Source organism: Notolepis coatsorum, assembly GCF_963971535.1.
Source record: "Notolepis coatsorum genome assembly, chromosome: 9".
Lineage (NCBI taxonomy): Eukaryota > Metazoa > Chordata > Actinopteri > Aulopiformes > Paralepididae > Notolepis > Notolepis coatsorum.
In genome coordinates, this window is record NC_140173.1 from 74,490,411 (window position 1) to 74,516,168 (window position 25,758).

The 25,758-nt window shown below is 39.6% G+C and overlaps 1 protein-coding gene across 4 annotated transcripts in view; it reads right to left on the minus strand.

The window, feature by feature from the left end:
- The window catches only part of LOC311234880 (poly(A) polymerase gamma-like), a 72,713-nt gene that overhangs the window by 14,397 nt on the left and 32,558 nt on the right, over positions 1–25,758 (minus strand). For all 4 annotated transcript variants that reach the window (XM_084322137.1, XM_084322139.1, XM_084322138.1 and 1 more), the window contains exons 11-14: positions 5,818–5,938; positions 5,616–5,700; positions 4,311–4,364; positions 1,105–1,218 (exon numbers count right to left, since the gene is read on the minus strand). In XM_084322137.1, coding sequence (XP_084178263.1) covers positions 1,105–1,218; positions 4,311–4,364; positions 5,616–5,700; positions 5,818–5,938 — 374 coding nt within the window. The remainder of the gene's footprint in view (positions 1–1,104; positions 1,219–4,310; positions 4,365–5,615; positions 5,701–5,817; positions 5,939–25,758) is intronic.

Here is a 25,758-nt window from a genome sequence, read left to right on the forward strand (position 1 = left end):
GGGCTCGATTCTCCTCAATCCATGAGTTATAAACGCTTGTCCTGCCCGACAAGGAAAACCCGCCCCGGACTTTTTAGATCGACGCACAGCCCAAGCCAGAGAGTTTCAAAGGATGTGCAATACCGTCCGCAAGACGGCGGTATTGGCCGTTTGCGATCTCAGACTCATTCCCAATGATAATACGATGGATTATGAATGGGAATATCGAATAAAAGAAATAACGATAGAAAACCCGTCTTTTCTCTGGTTTGGTGCTCAAACGTTGGTGAGTTAACCCGACTTTACTCGTGAGTGGCGTCCAATGAGTTAATCAACATCTTCAGTTTCCACATCAATGTAAATGTGCCAGAATTAGCTAATGAGCTAGTTTTCATCTGTAGTCGACCTACCATGCATGTCTTTATGGTCTAAATTATTTGTAGCATGAATAGAACAAAGGCATTATTATGATATAATAATAATAGGCTACATGTATAATATCTAATTAAAATAATATGCAACGCGAGAAAATTGGAGACCTATTTCAGAACATGCTGCATCTATTCAATTCTTTAAGAGAATCCATAATGCAGTGAAGTCTGACAGAGGACAGCTGGGGGAAGTGGTTAGGGGTGGACTTAAGAGCTATTGTTCACACCTAGTAACCGACTGCCAAGGTGTTAAAAATGCAGCCAAACTTTAGATTTTATTTTCCCAGTTCTTCTCTGCTCTGAGGTTTAACTAGATTCAAATAAGCATATCTTCTTCAAATACATAATTTGAACGCTTACATTATGTACTTCCATAATGTGTAAAGATACAAAAAATTACAGAGGGAGACATGTTCCACAAACTGTTGGACTCAAGTCACATATTCAGAATGCAAGTGTTTTATTGCCCATATCTATTGTAACATAATATAACTGCACCTTTGATTACACTGTTTACTTTCTCATTCAGTTAATTATATTGTTGTATTTTTTATCTTTACTATAATATTATTGCCTATATTTATGTATTTCTACTATTACCATGCCCATACCTGTACCCCCCATCCCCCATGCTGCTTTGACAGCAACAATTTCCCCAAGGGGATCAATAAAGGAATATCTTATAATAACTCACTGGTCGTCCTTGGAGCCGGGGAAGGACTGGGGGTTGACGTGGGCCAGGGTGATATACTCGTTCCTCTCCAGGTTTCCTACCAGGACACGTATCTTAGACTCCACCAGACCGATCCTATGAAAACAGTGACAAGACCTCTGGCCAGTTTGAAATCACTTGGGAATTAAATAAAATTTGTATACATCTCGTACAGGGGATTGTCCCCTTTTATCAACATGGCTATAACAGAGACCGGAAGAAGAGACATTGCTCCCCCTAGGTACTTCGGCCATCGGCTCCGAAAAGATATTATGTAAGTAAGTAAACTTTATTTGTATAGCACCTTTCACAGATAAAATCACAAAGTGCTTCACAGAAATAAAACATAGCAACATAGAGGTGAACTCACTACACATAAAACAATTCTGACAAGCATAGGCATAACATAAGAAAATTAAATACCGTACTTTTCGGACTATAAGCCGCGGCTTTTTCCCCCATTTTTCGACCCTGCGGCTTATATAACGGTGCGGCTTATATGTGGACAAAACCCGAAAATCGAAATATTGCTTTTTTTTACTGCATTGAAATGTTATTTATCTGTTCCCTTATTTGCTAAACTTAATACAACTTGTAAATGAGTTAATGTTATTTGTCCGACAGTATTGTGTCCCAATGGGAGTCATTCTCTGTAGAGGTGGGAACTTAAAGCTCAATATAAGAACGGCCATGCACCACCACTCACAGAATCGAGAAAGAGCAATCAATCTGTCAATCCTTTCCGTGTCCGGGCCGGGTGAGGTTTCCCGTGTTGAGTCAAATTAAGCCGCAGGCTCCACTCCTTACATATGGTAATTAAACATTAAAACACATGCGGCTTATAGTCCAGTGCGGCTTATATATGTACACATCATTCAATTTAGCTGCTGCGGCTTATAGTCAGGTGCGGCTTATAGTGCGAAAAGTACGGTAACTAAATATGAGTGCAACATAAATGTCAGTTCTAAAAACAAAACAATTATAAATAAATAAACAAAGTATACAACAAGGAAGACTTGGGAGCCTTGTAGACTTGGGAGCCCCGCAATTGTATTTATTGAATTGGGACAATGCACATTAATAAACATATTGGCAATACACATCAATGTAAATGTGCCCAAATTAGCACAAATGTAATCATCCGTAGTCCCAAGGCAGGTACTCACAAAATACAAAGCAGACCTCACAATTACAAAACACAAAATCACAACCAGTATAACAGTAAAACATTACATACAGTAAAAAAGGATAACCTCTTAAGCCCGGAGCCCTATTTTCTGAAAATCCGCCTAAAATACATACCTAAGTAAATGGAATATTGCTCCACTTCTACAAGGTCCATTCACATATTCTTGGTATCTAGGGACATCTATGGACCTCAGTGAATGTATTCCCAGTGTCAGAAATATTGTGTCTATTACTAGGCTTGCTTAAATTGTGATGAAACAAAAGGAGAATATGCATTATGATTTTTTATATTTCTTTGCATCTTTTTGACAGTGAATAACACCATGCTAATAATGACCAGACATGAGAAACTGCCACTGATCTCGTTCAGTACCTTCTTGAGATCATGTGTACAAAAAATCTAAGGAAATGAATAAAGGGAAAATGAGTAAACAGAAGGTTTTGTAGATACAGTACTGAATTATCCCATCCGGACCAATGCAATTTGAAATATTATCATAGAATATAGAATAGCACCAAGGCGGCTGGGTGGCGCAGCGGACAAGGCGCTAGTCACCAACGCAAGAGACACTGGTATCGAATCCAGCTGTCAGCGTTGCTTCCGGCTTGGCCGGCCGTCATACTGGCTCGATTGGCAGTCAGCGGGAGGGAAGCCGGTGGGTGGGTCTGGGTCGTTGTGGACAGCGACTCCTACAGTTCGGTCGGGGCGCCTGCACAGCGAGGGAAGGATCTAAGAGAGGTAGTGTGACCTTTCACATGTTACACTCTCCCAGTGAGAGTCCGCGCTGCCAGGTGAAGCATGCGATAGTCTCCGCCCTCCCAGACCGACGGTAGGGGTAGAGTGCACAACGACCAGGAAGGGGATTGGGAATTGGCATAACGACTAACATTGGGAGGGGAGAAAAACGGAAAAAGGGGGAAAAAGATAATTCAAAAAAATTAAAATAATATAGAATAGCAGGCTTATAAATTACCTTATTATAGCCAATTCGCACATTTATGGATTGTGCCAAATCTTATATTTGAAATGCCCGAGTTCAATTTGGATTTAGTGTCACCAGGCGTGCATAAGAACAGATAATGAAATCTACTGTACAGTAGCTTTTTATTTGTATCAGGGTGCCACCATTTTTAAACAAATTTCAAATCCAAGTGTTGCTACATGCAAAAAATAGGGAAGATAAACGAACTGCGCTTCAATATATGTCAATAACGTTACGTTTTGTGGTTTATTATCCAGAGTAATAAGAGATTAAAAATATTCATACAGAAGTAATTTGCTTGAAACCCCATAGAGGCTTTTGGGACTGTCGTTCGGAAAAATTCCAACGCTCATCGAAATCTCTCGGTGTCCTCTACAAAATGGCCACACAAAAAACTACAATTCCCGACGTTCAAATGTTCCAAAATGGTCGACTTTGGCGAACGAAACAAGACCAAAAATAAAATCTAATAACACTTTAACCTATTGGTAAACTAACGTATTGATGATAATATACATTATAACGGCTGTTGTGACATGGTTATGATGTTTATACTTGAATACGTTTGAAAAATAAAACGATACTTTTGTCAAATAGTCTGGAGAGATTGATTTATGACGTGATGTCATTTTGGGACCGGTCTCGTCGGGCTTAAGAGGTTAAAGTGCACAGTGAACCAAATGTCTCTGGGAATGGGCACCAGGGGAGGAAACAGATATTATATAGGGTATTACATTGAGTGCTTTTATCTTAAAAAAAAATAGAGAAGTACAAGTTATAATATATATATATATTAAGCATATTTTTGACAATGTACAAAGAAGGTAAGCTAGGCTAGCAATAAGACTATGTAATTTACAATATTGAAAGTGACATCCCTAATATTTAAGCAGTTGACAGCTTTCCCCAGACAACTGTAGGTGCAGCACATATGGCGGCTTCGTCAATGACGTTGTGGCGTTTGCCCTTCTTCCTTTTTAACTTAAGCCTCTTCGGCTACAAGACCACGGCACTCACCATTCCAAGTGGTTCTCCTCTGTGGACGCGCTGGCAGTCAGAACGATGTAATGCCTGCAAACACGCAGCACAGAAAACAAGGTAGGACGGTGGGAGAGAATAAAATCAGTAAAAGATGACAAGACATTCTGTAACTCCACATATGATGTTCATTCTGGTAATGGGAAATGTGCTTACCGTCTTCTCCAAAGTCAGACAAGAAGATAAGATACCAGTAGTGATGCACCGATGTGAAAATTGTGGCCGATACCGATAACCGATATGAATATTTCTGTTCTGGCCGATACCGATATTTACCGATGTCGATATCTCTGTATAGAAAACACTTTTTTATGATAATCAAATAAAGAGCTATTTTCCAAAATGCATTATTTTTTTTTTTAACTTTTGTAACTTATTTTCAGAAATGACTGATATTTTGAAACTATTTAAGGCCAAAACATGTATATATATATAAAAAAAAAAAAAAAAAAAAAAAAAAAAAAAGGATGAATTCAGTAGAAACCCCAGTTTCCTCTCTGTGAATTCAGTAGAAACCCATCTGGCTGCAAGCTAGCCTAGCACAAATGAAGTGAATACGGACCACTATTCTACTACAATCCTGTACAGCCCTGTCCTATATTCTATTCTATTCTATTTTTATTCAAATTTAGTTTATTATATAAAAAAAAAAAAAGATTCTGTTCATGTTGATGCAAACAACCAAGACAAAGTCCTTGTATGTGCAAGCTTACTTGGCAAATGAAGACTTTTCCGATTCCGATTCTAGCCTAGCTTAAAACTCAGGTTTCTCTGGCAAATAGTTAGGCTAACGGTTCATATCCACTTCCATTAATTCATGCTAAGTAAGCTAGACTAGCTTGCAGTCGGATAGCTTTCTACTAAACGCACAGAGAGGAAATTGGTATCGGTCTTCTTGTCGGACTCTGGAGAAATGGTAAGTGTGTTTCCCATAATGTCGGCGTGTTCCTTTAACTCCTCACCATAATGCACGCCAGTGGGCAAACGTGTGACAATCCACGTTCCAACGGGACGACGCACAAGGTAAAAGGACGAAGGACATCTCACAAGGTAAAAGGACGAAGGCAATCTCACAAGGTAAAAGGACGAAGGCAATCTCACAAGGTAAAAGGACGAAGGACATCTCACGTAATGCAATGCGTTGTCACATTGGAACGTGGATTGTTGCATGTTCGGCTTACTAAGTCAAATTCTATAGTCATCTCTACATTGGTTGAATAAAGTCATTCTGATGCTTTTTCATTGTAAACAAAATGAAAATAAAAACATCCGATGGGTACATACTTGTACTTTTGAAAGAAACTGGGTGGCTCAAAGAGCTTGGACCATTCCACTTTCCCCAGAAGGATCTCGTCTGTGACACCGAGACCTGTTCATAGGAGACACAGATGGAGATGTTTGAGTATGTTGTCAGGTATTCCTAAAATACCTCCCAATCTGGGCTCACATTTACTCAACCTCAGACATTGCGTTCAGTCTTCCCTACCATATTTGAACTCCTCGCTCATGATGATGCGTGTCGATGAGGAGACGTTGTACGTGGAGTTCTGCTGGGGGTAGGCAGGTGTGATGATGGGCATCAGGTGATATCTGTCCGATGGGTTTACCTGAGAGCAGGACACAGGAAAGAGGTTAAAAGACTATACCAGTATGTGTGGGGAGAGATCTACATTCAACATATCTCCTGGTCGCAAATTTGCAACGACAAATTGGTAGCTTCTCATCAAAGAAATCGATGCACGCATTGGATCAGCGCTACGGAAACCAGTGAGTTCATGAATATAAACAAGGAAGTACACACAGAGAGAGGTTATATAGAGGTTTCTTCTATATAATTATATGGTCTATCACCATGACGTTCCCATTTGCAAAGAAAACAAAGCAAAACATTTAAAATCTAAAAGGTAATCCATGCTCTGGAAAATAGTCAGGGGAAATAATTTTCTTTTTTGAAAATTGATTTAGTAAATGGGCTAAAGCTCTTATTTAGACCAGTAATCCAGTATGGTCCTTTAACCCTTGTGGCAAGTTTTTTCAACGTTTACAAAAGGAGAAATTATACAATTAATAAAATATAATCCCAATAAACAAAACAAGTGAAAATTGGATGAATAAGAAAAACGTGAACACAAAACACCCGACAGACTGGTTACTCAGTGGAAATTGCCGTTTTCTCAGATAGACATATTAACACTTTGGATGCCAACAACGAGTATACTCGTTATTGCCCGCCATGCGTTGTGCGCCAACAACGAGGGAACTCGTTTTTGGGATCAATATTTAATTTTTTCGCCATGGCATTCATGATTCATCCAGCCTCCCTCCGGGACGCAGCTGGACCCTGTTCTGATATTGCAACACCTCAATACCGCCGCCTGGTGGATTTCGGGCGAGTTACACTCCACGCCAAACCGGAAGTGGCGCTCGGTGCATCAGGGAAATTCCTCCGCCAGAGATATATTGTAACGTGGGTCTAGATACACAATCGAGTGCATTGGGATCGCTTTCTAAACGCAATAATCAATATGATTTCGGCGTTTATTGCGTCATACAAACGGGAAATTGATCTAGCAGATCGACGTCAAATTATTGGAATATTTTTCCTCCAGTCTCATCTGCGAACGGTAAGAGGAATCTAATGTTATTTTCAGCTTGATTGTCCATTTCTTTGTTTGCAATCAGTCTGATCAACGTATCAACCCATACTAAATAAAGCAGTCACTGACGATCAAGGAATTATAAACGACCCCGCCCCCCCTTTCCTTCATGCATGATGAAACATAATGTATACCGATCATATACATTTTTTAATATAGCGTGTATAGGAAAGAAACGCCAATCGATAATCTATCATATGCGTCGGGCCTATAACTCGCGTTTTAGGAATTACTGCAGAAAACCTTAAAAAATACTTATATTCACGACGGTATTAACACAACAATGTATGAATGGAAAAATATAACGTTCCCACATCCGGAACGATAGATACCCGATGTTGAATGGGCCATAGTAATGTCGATATAGCTAGAATATTTAAAAAGTTATAGCCCTGCAAAGAAGGTGAGCCACTCCATAGGATTACAGCACTGGCAGAGTGGTAAAGATGGGCATACTGCAAGGAACCCAATGTGTTAACACCTCAGGCTCAGACTAGGGATGCACCGATCCGATATTGATATCAGATATCGGCCCGATATCACTAAAATAGCTGGATCAGGTATCGGTAAAAAAAAAAATATATATATATCGGAATTATTATTATTCTTTTAATTTTATTATTATTATAATATAATACGAAATAAAATAATAAATAACAATTCAGTACATTTACAGTGTTAATTTGTTACATTTAGTTTCACTAAGTTAGGAAAGTAATGTTTTAAGTCAAGCCTGATGTTGCCTTGCACAAAATGATCCCAGTCTCTTCCACACAGTGAGGCATAGTTTATTAATTAAACAATGGGTATTTACATTTAGTCATTTAGCTGACTCTTTTATCCAAAGCGACTTACAAGTTTCTGTACGACAAGTCATCAGGAAGGGCACAACTCTATTAGAGCCATATGAAATCCGTTTTATTATTTTCCAAATTCCATTTTATTTTTTCCCAAATTCCATTTTTTCCGTTTTTAATATTTCAGAATTCTGTATTTTGCTTTTTATGCTCATTTTACCATCAGAAATAGTGTCTAATAAGTGGGAATGAATAAATGTCCACAATTGAATAAGATATAACAGTCCATTTAATGTTTTTAAGTGCTGCAACTCAGAAATACAGTTCAATTTTACACAATATTTTTCAATTAATATTGTGACAAAATAAAAATACATATTTCAAGTGTAAACAATAGATACAGCTAGCTACTACTGACATTATCACAATGACAATGTCAGTAACCTAGCTATATCTATTATATTGTGATGAAATATAGTAATGCATAATTTAGGCACCTTTAGTTTAGTTTATTTAGTTTATAAAGGACAGTGTATAATGGCAATCGTTTGCATTAAACAAATGGATGGGTGCACTAGATTTAGCAAGAAGCTATCATTTCCATCTATAGTCCTATGTACTGTAACGTTTCATAGCTATTTAAGTTTATTTAGATTATAAAGGGCAGTGTATAATGACAATCGTTTGCATTAAACAAATGGATGAGTGCACTAGATTTAGCAAGAAGCTATCATTTCCATCTATAGTCCTATGTACTGTAACGTTTCATAGCTATTTAAGTTTATTTAGATTATAAAGGGCAGTGTATAATGACAATCGTTTGCATTAAACAAATGGATGGGTGCACTAGATTTAGCAAGAAGCTATCATTTCCATCTATAGTCCTATGTACTGTAACGTTTCATAGCTATTTAAGTTTATTTAGATTATAAAGGGCAGTGTATAATGACAATCGTTTGCATTAAACAAATGGATGGGTGCACCAGATTTAGCTAGAACTTCTAGAAGCTATCATTTCCATCTATAGTCCTATAACGTTACATAGCTATTTAAGTGTATTTAGTTTATAAAGGGCAGTGTATAATGACAATCGTTTGCATTAAACAAATGGATGGGTGCACTAGATTTAGCTAGAAGCTATCATGTATTCATGTCCTAACGTTATAGCTATTTAATCACAATAGTGTCGCAAGTGTTTTTGCGGGTCCAGTCCACGGAACGTTGACAGAATTAGCAAAACACCTTATCACCGGAGGCATAAAAGTCATTAGGATACTGTTCTGCTCTGAATTGAGGGCTTATTGTGGAATTGTTTAGCTTCTTGACGATGTTAACACTGAAGCAGCCAGACGGTTGAGCACCGCGGCTGTAGTGTTGTCACGATACTGGAATTTCAACTTCGATACGATACCTTGAAAAGTATCGATACTTCGATACCATTTCGATACCAAAAAAAAAAAATATATATATATATATTTTTTTTTTTAAATTTTTTTTTAAACAAATTTAGCTTTTGTTGCTGGTTGATTCTCCTCAGCTTCGAGTCTGGTACTATAAGAGAAGATAAATATAACACTTTTAAAACCCTTTGTTTATCTTTAGATCACACATTTAAAAATAACTGTTCATCTCACTTCAATCATTTTTATTGCAAATGCAGAACATGGTATTTTCTCAAGCAGACAGATGTAAACACTGTAATCTGTGTTGCATGTACCTCACAAACTGAACAGTTAGTAACAGTTTTTATTTAAAGATAACGAGAGCAAGCGAGAGAGAGAGAGATCGGTAGATAGAGAGAGAGAGAGAGAGAGGTAGCGGTAGATAGAGAGAGAGAGAGAGAGAGAGAGGTAGCGGTAGATGGAGAGACAGAGAGAGAGAGAGAGGCTATGCTCGGAGCATTTTAGTAATGTTACATTTTCAACAAGATTGCTGCTATTTAAACACTTGGTGGAAACGGGGTAACGTTAACCTTATGTCGACTGTAGTATTGTATGACCTCGACATAACGTTTACACGTTAACGTTACTCCGTTTCCATGCAGTATTTATAACGGTGGCCAGCTAAGCTAAGGGGGCTAACTGCTAGCAGTAGCTAACGTTAGGTAGCTGTAACGTTACAACGAAGCAGCTGTTGATATTATGCGCCATCAGTAGACAACGTATCATGTATTAAACTAGAGTTAATGGTTTAATGCTTCAGTCACAGTGACGTTGAAAGAGCAGCTGTCACGAACCTCTTTCATTTCTTTATGGAGATCGGCGCTGGCACTGCTATAACACCGCTTGCAAATAGCATTGGGGCATTTGTAGCTTGTCCTTCGTTGTTTACTTGAAACCCGAAGTACCTCCAAACAGCACTTCTGCTGCTTTCTTTATCCACAAGCACAAGTTGCGGAGGCTCTGCATTTACCATCTTCAGCTAAAATGTTTGTTTACTAACTGAAGAAGACGGCTCTCTGTGACTCTGTGAGGGGGAGGGCTGGACTCGGAGGAGCCGGGGGGGCAAGCACGCTGAGCGCTCTGAACAGCGCGTCAACAACTTGCGGTAGAACACTCGCCAGCAGTGGTACCGATACTGCAGAAAGTATCGGTACTTCGGGAAATGAGTATCGAAGCCTTTTTAAATATTCAGTATCGATATGTATCGATACTTCGATATTTTTGACAACACTACGCGGCTGTGTTGTGTGTAACACGCTGTAGAGTCCCCGCCTCCCCGGTCGCGTGTGCACCAAACGTTCCACCCAAAAATGAAATTTCAGTCCAGATTAGGCCAAATTCTGCAATATTCCACGTTTTGCAGTTGATTCCATTTTTATTGGTTAATTCCGCGATTCCGTCCGCGATTCCGTGAACGCGGATTTCATATGGCTCTAAACTCTATCAGCTGAGTAACAATGTTCATCAAAGTGTTGAGTGCTACACTGCTACAGTGTAGGTTAGTAAAAAGCAGCTTGACAACCGATATCCTTTGCGTCTAGTAGGCATGGGCCAATGTGTGATTTTGGTGGTATGTGCACAGATGTTTGACCCTTAGTTAGTATGCACACGCACAGTATAATATGCATGTAATAAATAGTTTGTTAATAAACTATGTTACTTGAACAATTTTCACTGTGCTCCTAAATTTCTTTGTGTGCTCATATTTTATTTTATTTAGGAGCACATGTGCTCCTTGGGAATAAGGTTAGCGTAGAGTAGGGCTACACAATTCTTGCTAAAGTAAAATGTGAATGACAATTTTTGTCTCTTAAGAATTGAGATCACGATTCTCTCACATGATTCTTATTTATCAAAGTGAGTTAAACTTAAACATAACATATGAAGTGCTTGACTTACAGCTCTTAGGACTGAGCTCTGCTCTGCGGTAATCATTCACCATTAACCTGGCAGTGCTGTTACCGAGGTGTTAACGAGAGGTGCAATTTTAAAAGAGCTGGATCTGTAAACTTAAGTCTATTGTAACATACAAAATAACTCAAGTCAGAATCGTCATCATTTTAAAAAGTTAAGTAAAAAGTAAAAAATAAATATCGTTTTTTTTATCAAATAAATTGTCATAATTTAGAAATTAGATTGCATAAGTCTATGAATCGAGATCGAGATTTATTTTCGATTAATCGTGCAGCCCTAGCGTAGAGCCCTGTTAATTACTTTGTTTTTTTACTTACTTTCTTTTTACTGTATGTAGCACACTCTCAGGGGCTCATACAGAAACAAGCATTTCATCATAAAATATTCTGTATTTTGTTGTGACTAGGGATGCCCCGATCGATCGGCCACCGATCGTTATCGGCCGATAATCAGTATAAATATGCGATCGGTGATAATGCTTTATTTTCGCCGATCGTCAAAACCGATCGATGACACGGAAAACATGATCCAATTCTCTGCGGAGTTCTCACTCGCTCTTCTCTCCAGTGCTGCTTGCAGCGTACGGCTCCTCCTTCTCCTCCAGCCCCTCCCACACCCATTGTTTACATGGGTGCAGGAGGGGCTGGAGGAGAAGGAGGAGCCTCCGGCAACAGTCTGCTCTAGTAGTGCATGCGACGTGAGCTAACGTTGGCTACCTAACGTTACTGTTTAAACTAAATGACCCAGTGACTACATGAGGCAGTTAACGGTATCTAGCCGGCTAGCTACTGATAGCTCCTGATATCAACAAATGCTCCAGCAAGTCTAGTAGTGCATGATAGCTCACGTTAGCTCACTGTTCAAAACGAAACGTCCCATTAAACTAAATAGTTCACCGACACGTTGTCTTAACGTTATCTAGCAGTAGCTACAGATAGCTCCTGATATCAATGTCTTATAACACTGATTCGATGCGTATTCGAGCTGAGGGCATGTTGAATGTGATCAATAGGGTCCAGCTGCAGCTCCGGAGAATCCTGGCCGTAGCTGGAGGGTACTCGAGTACACACAGACAGTGGAACTGTTTGCAGATAGCGAGCATTTTGACTTGTTGCATGGTGGCGATGTCTCGCAGATAATACAACTACAAGTATGATTATATAATATATATATTTTATAAGAAGAAAAAAAATTATATAAAATAATTTTTTTAATTATTATTTTTTTAATCAAAAACTATCGATATCGGATCGGTATCGGCCGATATGGCTCAAGACGATCGGTGATCGGTATCGGTGGCAAGAAACGTGATCGGGGCATCCCTAGTTGTGACAAATAATAAACAAACTTGAAACATTTAGACCTCAGACAGACAAACACGTCACAGACACATACACCTCAGACAGACATTAATTCCTCAGACAGTAGGGGTGGGAATCACCAGTTTCATCACGATACGATATCGATTCTTTGGACAACGATACGATATTTGCCGATATCACAAAGTCTGTCACGATACGATTCGATTCAGGTGCCTGCGATCGATATGAGGCGATATTATGTGCCCATTTAACACAATCAGTCACATTTAGATCAACTAAAAAAAGGCTACGGAAATATCAATTGACGCTTTTATTTTTGAGCTCTTCCAGACATTTAAATGAAAAACAATCTATTGTTTTTAATACAAATAGACCTCCTGTTCACTGTAAAGTGCCACGTTTTTATATATTGCGCTTTAAACTTTAAGTAAAATGTTTTGGAACTCACAACACGCAAGCTAAAACCCCTTCCTCTAACAAATTGTTCCTACAATTGTTTTATGTTGCATGATGATCATGAATACATTTAGTTTCAAGTTTCTTTAATAGTTGTCATACAGAAGTACAGAATACTTTCATACAAAATGCTTCTTACTGTTACGCTCCAGAGACTGTGCTAGACAAGATAGTATCAAATAACATAGTATAGCATGTAATTTAGAAGAAGAAAATGATTATGTTTAAATATCAACATTATCTGTCCATCCTCAGTAACACACACACACACACAGAATGCCCCTCCCCCAGTCCCCCACAGAAAGGTAGAATGCCCCCACCCCTCCTCCTTCCCAAGTCCCCTCTCCTGTTCTCTCTCACGTTAGCTGCTTAGCTTAAGCAGCCAACATAACGTTAATTTAGATCTGCCCACGCAACGTGGGCATAAAGGAATGGCGACGATGCAAATCATGTTCGATGCATTTGACCCGTTGCAGGGAAAAAACTGCACAGACTTATATCGGGTCGCAAAATACTTAGACGCTGCTCTGCTGTAATGTCTACACGGAGTTGCACACTACTGGGTGCCGGCGGATATGACTCGCGGTATTTTCAAAATAAGAGTATCGCAATATGAATCGATCTTTTTACGTTGCATCGATCCCATTTGATTATTGATAATAGATCGATATATCGATCTGGATCGATGTATCGTCCCACCCCTATCAGACAGACACATTAACACATCAGACAGACGCACGTTTACACCTCACAGACGCATATTAACACGTTCGGGGCCGGCCACGTATAAATCCGTGTTTCGAATCCAATGGTTGAGGACCAACCACGGACATGTCCGTGGCAAGGTTGTTTTGGCTTTTATTCCATTGTATTAACCTACTCAATGTCACCGAGCTGCACTGCAGATCTACCCTCCTCTTCGAATTCTGAAAAGTGCATTACCGGCCAGATCCTCTTAGGGGCGCTGTCTCGATAATGCAGTGTGCCCTGTGGCAGAACGGTGCACTATTTTTTTTACTTTCAATGGAGTTTCCAGTTAGCTGGATTCTGGATGTGCAGCATAGTAGCTTGGAATACCTTTTGCGACGCCGAATTCACTATGCAGTAAAGGAATGTCATCAGCCAATGGACATATCGATCTACCAGATGGCGATCGATAACTGAGAAATGCTCTGGGGGATCCAACCGGCCCATGGTAATATCTTTTTCACGTAAATTACATGCTGATCAGGGCTTGTTTTGATAGCCATCCACCCGATCAACGAATGAGGCTAACGTGGTTATTGGTAATCAATAATCAAAAACGACACCCCCCCCCCCCCTTTCATGCATTCGTGGTGGACCATCATACCGATCATATGCAGTTTGAGTTTTAACTGTAGCTTCTGTATATCCGAAATGCCATTGGATTTAACGTTAGTAGCTATTAGCCCTGTATCTCGCGTTCCAGGAAATATCCCAGCCGAAATCCCTTATAACGCTTATATTCAAGGCGCTATAAAATGAGAACGTATTGATGAAAAAATTATTTCTTTAAGTCATTTTGAAGGGACGGTTTATGGTCTCAATTGACAATGAGAATGGACAGATAGCAATACTATAAAGTATAGATTTAGCTCTACAAACAGCCACACGGACTATGCAAGTCTGTTTAGAAATGCTGGCCGTCTACAGTGATTTTAGACGGATCCAAATGGCCATGAATGTGTTAGCACCTCAGACACACACATTTACACCTCACAGACCCACGTATTAACACCTGCGACACATTAACACTTTCCTTGCCAAAAACGCTGTACAGCGATATTGCCCGCCATGCGTTGACCGCCAGACCTCACTGTACAGCGTTATTGAGATCATATTTCATTTCTTCGCCATGGCATTCATAATTCAGCCACCCATCCTCTGGTGATCCAGTGGGACCATGCACAATATTGCAACGCCTCAATACCGCCACCTGGTGGATGATCGGGCGAGTTACATTCGAGTCAAATCGGAAGTGGCAATCGGTGCATCTGGGAAATCCGTCCGGCAGTCACATCTCGTTATGGTACTCCAAACACTGGCGTGCATATGGATCGCTGCCATAACTCAATAATCGATATGATTTGGGCGTTTATTGCGCCATACAAACCGGAAATGGATCTAGGAGTTCGACATCAAATAAGTGGGATATCTTTCCTCCAGTCTAGTCGGCGAACGGTAAGAGGCAACTAACGTTATTTCCAGCCCGATTGTACATTTCTTTATTTACAAACCATCTGATCAATAAATCAACCCATACTACATAAAGCAGTTAGTGACGATCAAGGAATTACAAACGACCCCCCCCCCCCCTTTCCTTCACGCATGATGAAGCATAACAATACAGATCATATACAGTTACATTTTTTAATATAGCGTGTATAGGGAAGAAACGGCAATCGATAATCTATATATGCGTTTAGGCCTATAACTCACGTTCTAGGAATTACTGCAGAAAACGATAAAAACATTACTTATATTCTAGAAGGTATTTTTGTATGAATGTATGAATGAAAAAGTATAACGTTCCGACATCCTGAACGATAGATAATCGATGTTGAATGGGCCATAGTAATGTCAATATGTGACCAGGTATGGACTTCAGGGTCATGTTGAGGGATCTTCATTTTTTTTTTTTTTACATATTGTGAAAGTACAGATTCATACCTTAAAAATAAGCCATCACTTGAACATTTTGGTGGGATATTTTTCAAGCTACATCCTATGAATCATGGAGATATCAGTAAACGCATTCAGAGATGAATGGTTTTCGAACTTGTGGAGAGGTTCACACCTGTGATTTAATCAACTACAACCCTACCCAGAATGCATTGTATTCCATGGCCCCCCTCTCTCTGGGGACATTAACACCTTGCATCAGGCTCTTTTGTTATGGCAATGACTCTGTCTTGTGGCAAGTTGTTGTGGCAGTTGAAGTATTTGCCTTGTAAGTCTAAAAGCTAAATTACTAAATGTAAATGTATTATAAGGAAAGGTTAACCTTCTGTAGTGTGGTAGTGAAAGGGTTAACCGTCTGTAGTGTGGTAGTGAAAGGTTTGTTGGAAGCCTCACATAAGCCATGTAATGTTGGGGGTCAAGGTATTGGCTGAAGGAAAGGCTACATCAATAAGCATTTAGATGTTTAGATTTAAAGGTTAACCTTCTGTAGTGTGGCAGTGAAAGGGTTAACCTTCTGTAGCTGTGAGATAATTGTTGAATAGATACACAAATGTTCTAGAATGTTTGATTATGACATCATACTGTGACATCACAAATGTTTTCGGGCATTCATAACATTATTTTCTATGATGAATTGAAAATGGGGGATCCTGATGTAAACAAGATGAAAGTCTTTCTCTGGTGTGCATCCCCTTAACAATTGTGTGTATTGAGCTGTACTGTATTGTACCCATTCTGCAATCTGTTAATAAAGTTTTCAATCAATCAATCAAGTTAACCTTCTGTAGTGTGGCAGTGAAAGGGTTAACCTTCTGTAGTGTGGTAGTGAAAGGTTTGTTGGAAGCCTCACATAAGCCATGTAATGTTGGGGGTCAAGGTATTGGCTGAAGGAAAGGCTACATCAATAAGCATTTAGATGTTTAGATTTAAAGGTTAACCTTCTGTAGTGTGGCAGTGAAAGGGTTAACCTTCTGTAGCTGTGAGAGAATTGTTGAATAGATACACAAATGTTCTAGAATGTTTGATTATGACATCATACTGTGACATCACAAATGTTTTCGGGCATTCATAACATTATTTTCTATGATGAATTGAAAATGGGGGATCCTGATGTAAACAAGATGAAAGTCTTTCTCTGGTCTGCATCCCCTTAACAATTGTGTGTATTGAGCTGTACTGTATTGTACCCATTCTGCAATCTGTTAATAAAGTTTTCAATCAATCAAGTTAACCTTCTGTAGTGTGGCAGTGAAAGGGTTAACCTTCTGTAGTGTGGTAGTGAAAGGTTTCTGCCACTCTTCACAAGAGACTTTCCATTCCGTGAAAACCCGCCCTACTCTGCTCTGATTCGCAGACTGTGGGTGGGGGGGAGAAACGCTGAATGTGATTGGATCAGAGTAGCCAGACAGACAGGCAGAGCAGCCAGCCGGACAGTGGAGCACTGAGAGAGAGGAAACGGCGGAGGATTTAACGAGGCGCGTTAATACAATTTTGTTTATCTGGCTTATTGCTGCGGATTCAAGCCAAGTTGCAATAATACAGTACAGCTCAATACACACAATTGTTAAGGGGATGCAGACCCAGAAAGACGTTTGTCTTGTCATCAAATGAATTGCCAGCGCGCGTTCGTCTACAACAACAACCAACGCGTCCTATAATAATAATAACTTGTTTGTTATTTTCTTTGAGTTTCCCTATTGAATTAATTTACTTCTTATACCATTAGGTTGCAATAAATTCACTCGAAGTAAATTCGTTCGCTCATCAAATTCGTGACATTCTAAATGTGTTTTAATGTTGTTTAATTTAATGACAATACACCCGCGGACTCGCGTTTTTTTTTAATCTTTTTTATATGGACAGGACACTGCGTTTGTTGCGTTGCTATAACTTATAACATTAAGATAAAGTGTATAAACATTGTTCTTCTCCCTGCTAAGAAAGGAGAGCGTTTGGCTGTGTGTGTTTCAACACCTCTTAAGTACCTGTTAAGCTGACAGACCCACACGTAAATCCCCTCACCTGTAGTTTTTCCACAGTATTGAGAGACAATACTGTCGAACTATATAACAATAATTACCTCATTTACAAGTTGTATTTAAGTTTGAAAATAAGAGCAAATAAGAGAACACATTATTGACATTTCAAAGATGTAAAAAAAAACAGATTTCGATTTTTTTCGATTTTCTGAAGAGCAAGACAATTGTTCCTTTTCTGGCACTTGTTTCTCACCGGATCAAATCGGGTTTGGTCACGTCGAGTCACATATATCAATAAAATGTAAAATGTTATAGCCCTGCAAAGAAGGTAAACATCTCCATAAGGTTATAGTGCTGGCAGAGAGGGGCATGAGATGGGCAAACTGCCCGGCGGGCAATGTGTTAAAACCTTTGTTTTGACTTGTGCATCTGAATGAAGGTAGTGGACGGCCATTTTGGATAATCACGCTGAATTATTGCGGTAGACGCATTACAAAAACCTTTCTAAAAAGATATATAATTTTCCGTGGGATTTTTATAAACTTTGGACTTCAGGCTATGGAACCGTTATGTTTTCCAGCTCCTACCTCTCACCTGGAACCCCAAAACAGGCATCTGGCAACAAGTCAACAGAAAAGTAAGGAGCAAATATTTTATTTCAGTGTGTTCAAACCTCTGTTTCTTATTACATTAGCACTCAGTGATTTTTCTTTATTGTGTAAGAAACTTCAGAATGTTACCTTTCAAAAAAAGACCAGACCATATGCGTGATTACACAAACAAGCCGCATTTCTCGGAGACACTCTCTGATTGGCACTGACTGACACTCTCTGATTGGCCACTGACACGTTTGCCCAATCCGTGACGAGCTGTGTCTTTGCCCATTTCCACGCCAAACAGCCTGCAAACTACCTGGCGTTCTATCGCTTAGACAAACTCTAACCTTAACCAACTTCGAAAGAGTGCCTAAGCTTAACCGTCGAAAGAACTTGCCGTCACGCTCTAAGACAAACTCTAACCTTAACCAACTTCGAAGAGTGCCTAAGCCTAACCAGTGTAGAAACAGGCGTCAGCCAATCAGAGAGCGTCTCCGAGAAATGCGGCTTGTTTGTGTAATCACGCAGACCATACCCGTCAACTAGGGCTGTCCCCGACTAAGGATTTGAATGGTCGACTAGGATTGGCCAAAATTTGCCATTAGTCGACTATTGGTCGACGTAAAAAAAAGAATAATATTTATTTTAATTTTTTATCATTCCATTTGGGCTGTGGGGGTGGCTTAATGTCTGAAGGAGTCGACTGAAGGCTTCTTGTCCTCTGCAAAAGCATGCAATTGGTCCACTGATGGATACATCTCGATATTTGTCTAGTCTAGTGTGTTCATTAGATGGGTGAAATCCTCTTTCAGTGCCTCTGTGCCTGTTTTCATAGGTAGTTAGCCTCTGGTATGCGTGCCATTAGCGTTAGCCACGCTTCTAGGCCTATTTTTTTTTGGAAAGAATGATAAAAAGATTCAAAAAAAGTAATTTTTTTTTATATTATTATATTCGACTAAGAGGTTGGCCAGTCGACCACGGCTCCTTTCGACCGATTAGTCGACTAATCGATTAATATGGGGTCAGCCCTACCGTCAACCATCCCGTTTTTCCCGGGATTGTACTGTATTTCAACCTTCCTTGAAGGTAAAATATTTCCCCGTATTTTTACAAAATGGCTGCAATTCCCCTCTGTGACGACAGGTGGCAGCAGTGTAGATTAGAACGTTAGCACAGGAAGTCAGACCGGAAGACGGTTGCGACCCGAAGAAGAAGAACAGCGACCGGATAAAGGAGTGGTTTAGCGCGAAATGTATTACATTCTACAACTACCTACCTACAAAAGGCAGAGAAGCTTCTTCTTCTTCTTTTGATTTGTATTGGTATAACCTTCTTGGTGCATTACCACCACCTTCTCTAGCTTGATGTGGTCTTAACGTTGCAATACCGCAGAGAAGCGATACCGGCAATGTGGGGTTGTTCCCGGAGAGCTCACTCTCGGCCGTGGTTTCTCAGTGTATAATGTATGGTGCTCTCCCTCAACATGCGAGTAGGGTGAGACAACACCATTCTTTAGTCCAAATAATACCCTACTTTATACTATATTATTGTCATTCGTTTAATGTAAAGTGTCAACATAATGAAAATATTTAAAAAAATCTGGCATCATCCAATGTTGGTATTTATACCCAAACGTCATATGCAAATTTGTGCATATTTAACACTTTGATACCACTGGTGAACATGGTAAAACGTGGTTAAATGCCAGCACCCACTTCAATCATAGCGTTGTGAATGCATAATCTCTGTCTTAAATTATGGCTATGTGTCTAATCTGCCCGTCGTTTATCAATTACTTGTTTGCAGTCAACATTGTCGAAACGGATTTTTTATAATTTTTTTAACACTTTGAGTGCCGGGACACGTCTTTTCACGTCTTTGCTGGCCATGCTAAAGTTGCCGGGGGACGCTGTACAGCGTCCTTATATCAATATTTCAAAAATCTGCGATCGGATTCATAATGTCCCTCCGCTGGCCTGAGATCCACCAGCAGGACCCACTGAGCTCTCTGGCGGTTCAGGAGCGCCATCTGGTGGCCGATCGGCGCAATCGCCAAACAGGATGTTGAATAGAGGTTGTCCTAGACGACCGTAGTACTTCCGGCGCTCGCTATAGGTCCCGCGACTCTGGCTCGTCACACTACACAGTGATCGATTGCCAATAACTCGATAAACAACATGATTTGGACGTATATACCATTATACAAGCTGGAGATGGACCGGGTAAATTTACATCCCATAATGATAAGACTTCAACTCGACGATGATCGCCCAACGGCGCGCGGAGACTGGGGTGAGTTTCAGCGTGTAACGTTACCCTCTTCGATACTAACTGCTATTATCAACATTTGACCCACATTAGATGATTGGTATAACGCTGCCCACGGAATTATAAACGCCCCCTAGCCCATCCGGTCAACATCAGATGACGTGTAGTAACTTCTAGAAGTACGTCTAGTTGGAATTTTTTATATCGCGCTGATTGCCATAAAACTGTATTGCATCATCAATATAATGCATTTGGGGCTATAGATCACGTTCTGGAGAAAGCTGCAGAAAGAGATGAAAACATACTTATACATTAGACCATACTTTACTATGAATATGTGAATGAAAAAGTTTAACGTTGCTACACAATGAACAATACATATAGGACTTTGAATGGGCCCTAATAATGGCAATGTAGCAATAGAATTTAAAAAGTTATAGCCATGCAAAGAAGGGGTACTTCTCCATAGACAAATAGAGCCGGCAACCTATGGTATATCATTAATTTAACCCAAGGCAACCAAAGTGTTAATAATCGGTTCATTTCCGTTTTATAGCATTTTGAAAAGCCCTCTGCATTTACTGGAATATTCTGGCATACACAAAAAAACGGTAATTTCTTATTTTTTTTACATTTATTTACCCAGGCAATCAAGTAAGAACTAATTCTGATTTTATTTATTGTCAAAAGTATGCATAATGTTGTGTTAATTCCACAACAAGAGATATGTAATAGAGATATGTAATGTTAACACTTTCAGTGCTTGAGCGCTTGAGTGCCAGCGCTCTATTCAATGAGGGTGAGCACATTTGCGAATGCATAAACTATATCTTAAATTATGGCTATGTGTCTAATACGCCTGTCGTTTATCAATGACTTGCTTGCAGTCAACAGTGTCGAAACGGATTGTTTTTTCATCAGTACATTTCCGTTTTATACCATTTTGAAAAACGCTCGTTTTTGGAAATTTATGATTTATGAATAGTTTTCAAATAAACGCTAGATTATCGATAGTATATGTGTACTTATGCACGCTATAGAAGCGGGCTGAAATATCGATTCTCTCATTTCCTGATCAGCGCGCACACACATATGGGACACGTTGATACATCTGTGAAAAAAGCTCAGATTACCCAAAGACTGGTAAAATAGATTCCTTACCTCAGATCAGATGTTATCCAAAAAGATTATTCCAATTCCTGATCGTATAATCAAATATCGATCGAGTTTATTGATTCAGCGTTGGGTACTGTAAATATATATTCCATGCGTTTTCCGGGCCGGCGATCAACTTGGGTCTCTTCAGTTGGCTTGACGGAAAAGTAAAATGAGGAACCACCCCCCCCCCCCCATCATCAGTCTAAACTAATGGGGTGCAGTTACACAGGGAGAGACGATAGGGGGCGGTATCTTCCCAATTGAGCTCAGAGAGACTGCAACACTACCATGAGGCTCGATTGATGAAATATGAATTCAAATCGCCAATAAAAAAAAATACGACAAACAAACGCTATATGTCGTTGGTGGCATTCAAAGGTCGGCATGAACTAAAGACAAAACGCATCGCTGGCACTCAAAGTGTTAATGAGGTAATGCCTATTTTGCATTATATAAACATAAGATCTCAGAAAACTTGCAATAAATTTTTTCTAAGTTGTTATGTACATAACAAACTGGGAAAGTTTCATAGTGATCTCTATGCAAATATTATTTTTGCCTATTCATTTTACAGAAGGGATTGTGGATATGTCTTTTTATCATCCCATGAATCAGGAAATGCTGACTAGTCATAAAAAAAATTTTGCCATGTTTTTTGGTCTAAATGTACTATAAATCAGGCTATGCATGATATATCAACAAACCCCTCTGTAAAAAGATGCAGGGTATATATACAGGGTATCTGCAGGTTTAGCCCAGTCAGATTTAATGCTTTTTAAGACTTTTTAATGCCACTCAGAATTAAATTTAATACCAATTTCACAATAACAAAAATCATGCAACGACACCAATTAGTTTAAGTTTAGGGACACATTGGTCCAAAGATGTTTATTAAAACATAACTTGGAAACTTAAAAATCTTGAACTTAAGGAGTAACTGGATTGGATGAATTTCAACAAAGGGGTGACCAAACATAAATAGCAAATATAGCTATACAAAATATACCAGGGGCCAAGCAGCCACTGTCAGAACACATAACTATTACCACCCTCCCCAGGGTATCAAAAAAGTCAACCAACAAACAAGATTCTTGTGCCGGATCTCCTCTCTGGTAAACAAGAATACCCTGAAGACTCTAACAGGAGCACTCATTCAAGGGTACTACGACTATGCTTGCACCTCATGGTACCAAAGCACCTCAAAGGCCCTAAAAACAAGATTACAAACATCACAAAACAAACTGGTCAGACTACTGCTTAACCTCACTCCTAAAACCCACTTTACCCCTGCCCACATTCAAAACCGCTCTTAAAGAGCACCTACGGGAGGCTGCAATTAGAAACTGGGCACCGTAAATGTCCAAACCCCCCCCCCCCCCTCCTAATGTACAGTCTCCTCCCCATCATATGTATATATTTTCTGTTAGGATCTCTGGGTAACAGTACTGTATATTTGCATATCGTATATGTCACAATTGTAACACTACAGTACTATATAGTATACCTGTATGTCATGTATGTCCCTATGCCATTAATGTCATGTATGTTGTGTATGTCATAAATGTCATGTCACTATAATTGAAAATGGGGGACCCTGATGTAAACAAGACACACGTCTTTCTCAGGTCTGCATCCCCTTAACAATTGTGTGTATTGAGCCGTACTGTATTGTACCCATTCTGCAATCTGTTAAATAAAGTTTTCATTCATTCATCCAGTTGTTTTGTTTTTGTGGTTTTGGTTGAATGAATGAATACTTTGTTTAACAGATTGCAGAATGGGTACAATACAGTACGGCTCAATACACACAATTGTTAAGGGGATGCAGACCAGAGAAAGACGTTTGTCTTGTTTACATCAGGGTCCCCCATTTTCAATTCATAGTCACATTTATGACACTCAACATACATGACATTTATGGCATAGGGACATACAGGTATATAGTACTGTACCGTTACATTTGTGACATATACGATATGCAAATATACAGTACTGTTACCCATAGATCCTAACATACATGGGAGGATACTGTACGTCATTAGGAGGGGGTGGGTGGGAGGAAGAAATACATAGTGGGTGAAGCTCTCATCGAACATAAACACAAACGTGTCCTTGTTTACATCCGTGAATAGATTATTTTCAAGTTAAGACCTCAGCTTCAAGCTTTGGCGTGGAGCCGAATGTTATCCGGACTTCTGTTGGTGCAGATGTTATAGTCCTACCTGAGATGGCGCAGCTGGTGTGGAGGCAGGGGCCGAAAATAAATGCGAAATAGTAGTTTGCAGGCGGTTTTTGCAGAGCGCTCAGCATGTGCGACGCGACTGCTCTTTTTTTTGTTGCAGCAGGGCTTGTGATGGTATTTGACTGGGACCAACCATCGCGCAAACAGTGGATTGTCGAGCCAGTTCTCGTTAAATTGGCACTTTCCCATATTAACGAGTGCAAATGCTAAACTAAACTAAACGTAACGTTAGCGTTATCGCTTCGCCTTGCTAACGTTAGCTATACTCCGTTGGTTCCCCGGCCAACACATTACACAAGGAATTGTGTTGGTTCCGCCCCATTCCGGTCTGCGTGATTCTACAACACGGTCAATGAAAAGTCAAACTTTATCTCCCGTTAACCGTTTTCCCCCAGATTTCATAATAAAACATAAGATGACATGGCATTTTATCTTTCCTTTCTATGGCATTTTTAAGACCTCTGAAAATGGATTTAAGACATTTTAAGACAAACTAAGGCCTTAATTATTGATAAACAAATTTAAGACCTTTTAAGACTTTTTAAGGATCCGCGGACACCCTGTATATAGGAAGAAATGTGGAAAGTATGGTGTGTGTGTAGGTGCTATGGAATGGTACACGTTTACCCTTGCGTGTAAGAAAAACGCATAAAAACTCATTTTTGGGAAAACGCCTTCAAAGTTCTGTATTGTAAAATGCCATACATTTTTACAAACACAATACCTAATCAAACCATTAGTAATTGACAACGTAAACACATGCCTGATAACTGAATAATAATAATAATAATAATGATGTTATTGAACTGAACAGAACTACACACAGGTTACAAACAGTGTAGTAACAGTGTAGTACCCCTAATAGGCAAACAATATTTGAATAGATATCACTATGAAACTTTCCCAGTTTGTTATGTACATATGAACTAAGAAAAAATATATTGCAAGTTTTCAGAATTTTATGTTTATATATGCAAATGAGGCATTTCACCATTAACACTTTCTCTGCCACGCTTATATCCATCAATGTTTAATCACTGCCACCAGTCTAAGCCTATGGAGATGTTTACCTTCTTTGCAGGGCTATAACTTTTTAAATTGTATTGCTAAATTGATATTACTATGGCCCATTCAACATCGATTATCTATCGTTCAGGATGTAGGAACGTTTTACTTTTTCATTCACACATTCATACAAAAATACCGCCTAGAATATAGTTTTTATCGTTTTCTGCAGTAAATCCTAGAACGTGATAGGCATAAATGCATATATACATTATCAAATGCCATTTGTTGCCGATACACGCTATATTAAATTGTTCAACTGTACATGGTCCTAAACGTTATGACTGATCATGCGCGGGTGAATGGAGGGGGGGGGGGGGGGGGGGTTATAATTCCGTGATAGTCGTTAAATGATTTATGTAGTATGGGTGATATATAGATCAGCGCAGTTTACATCGATAATAATAAACAAAAACGCTGAAACTCACAGCAGCCTCCTCTTACCGTTGGGCGATGATACTGGAGCAAACAGATCCCAGTTATGTGATGGGGATCGAGGCGATCCATTTCCGGTTTGTATAATACTAATACACGCCCAAAGCATGTCGATTATTGAGTTATGGCAGCGATCGCTACACATGGACGTGTGTCTTGAGTCCCGCAACGATAAGCGAGTGGCCGGACGGATTTCGGAGACGCACCGAGACCCAACCGTCCACTTCCGGTTTGGCAACTCGCCGATCATCCACCAGGTGGCAGTATTGAAGCGTTGCAGAGTTGTGCCGAGTCCCACAGCATCCCACAAGGCTGTGAGTGAAATATGAATACCATGGCGAAAATATGAAATATGATCAGAATAACGTTGTACGCCGTGATCTGGCAGAATTC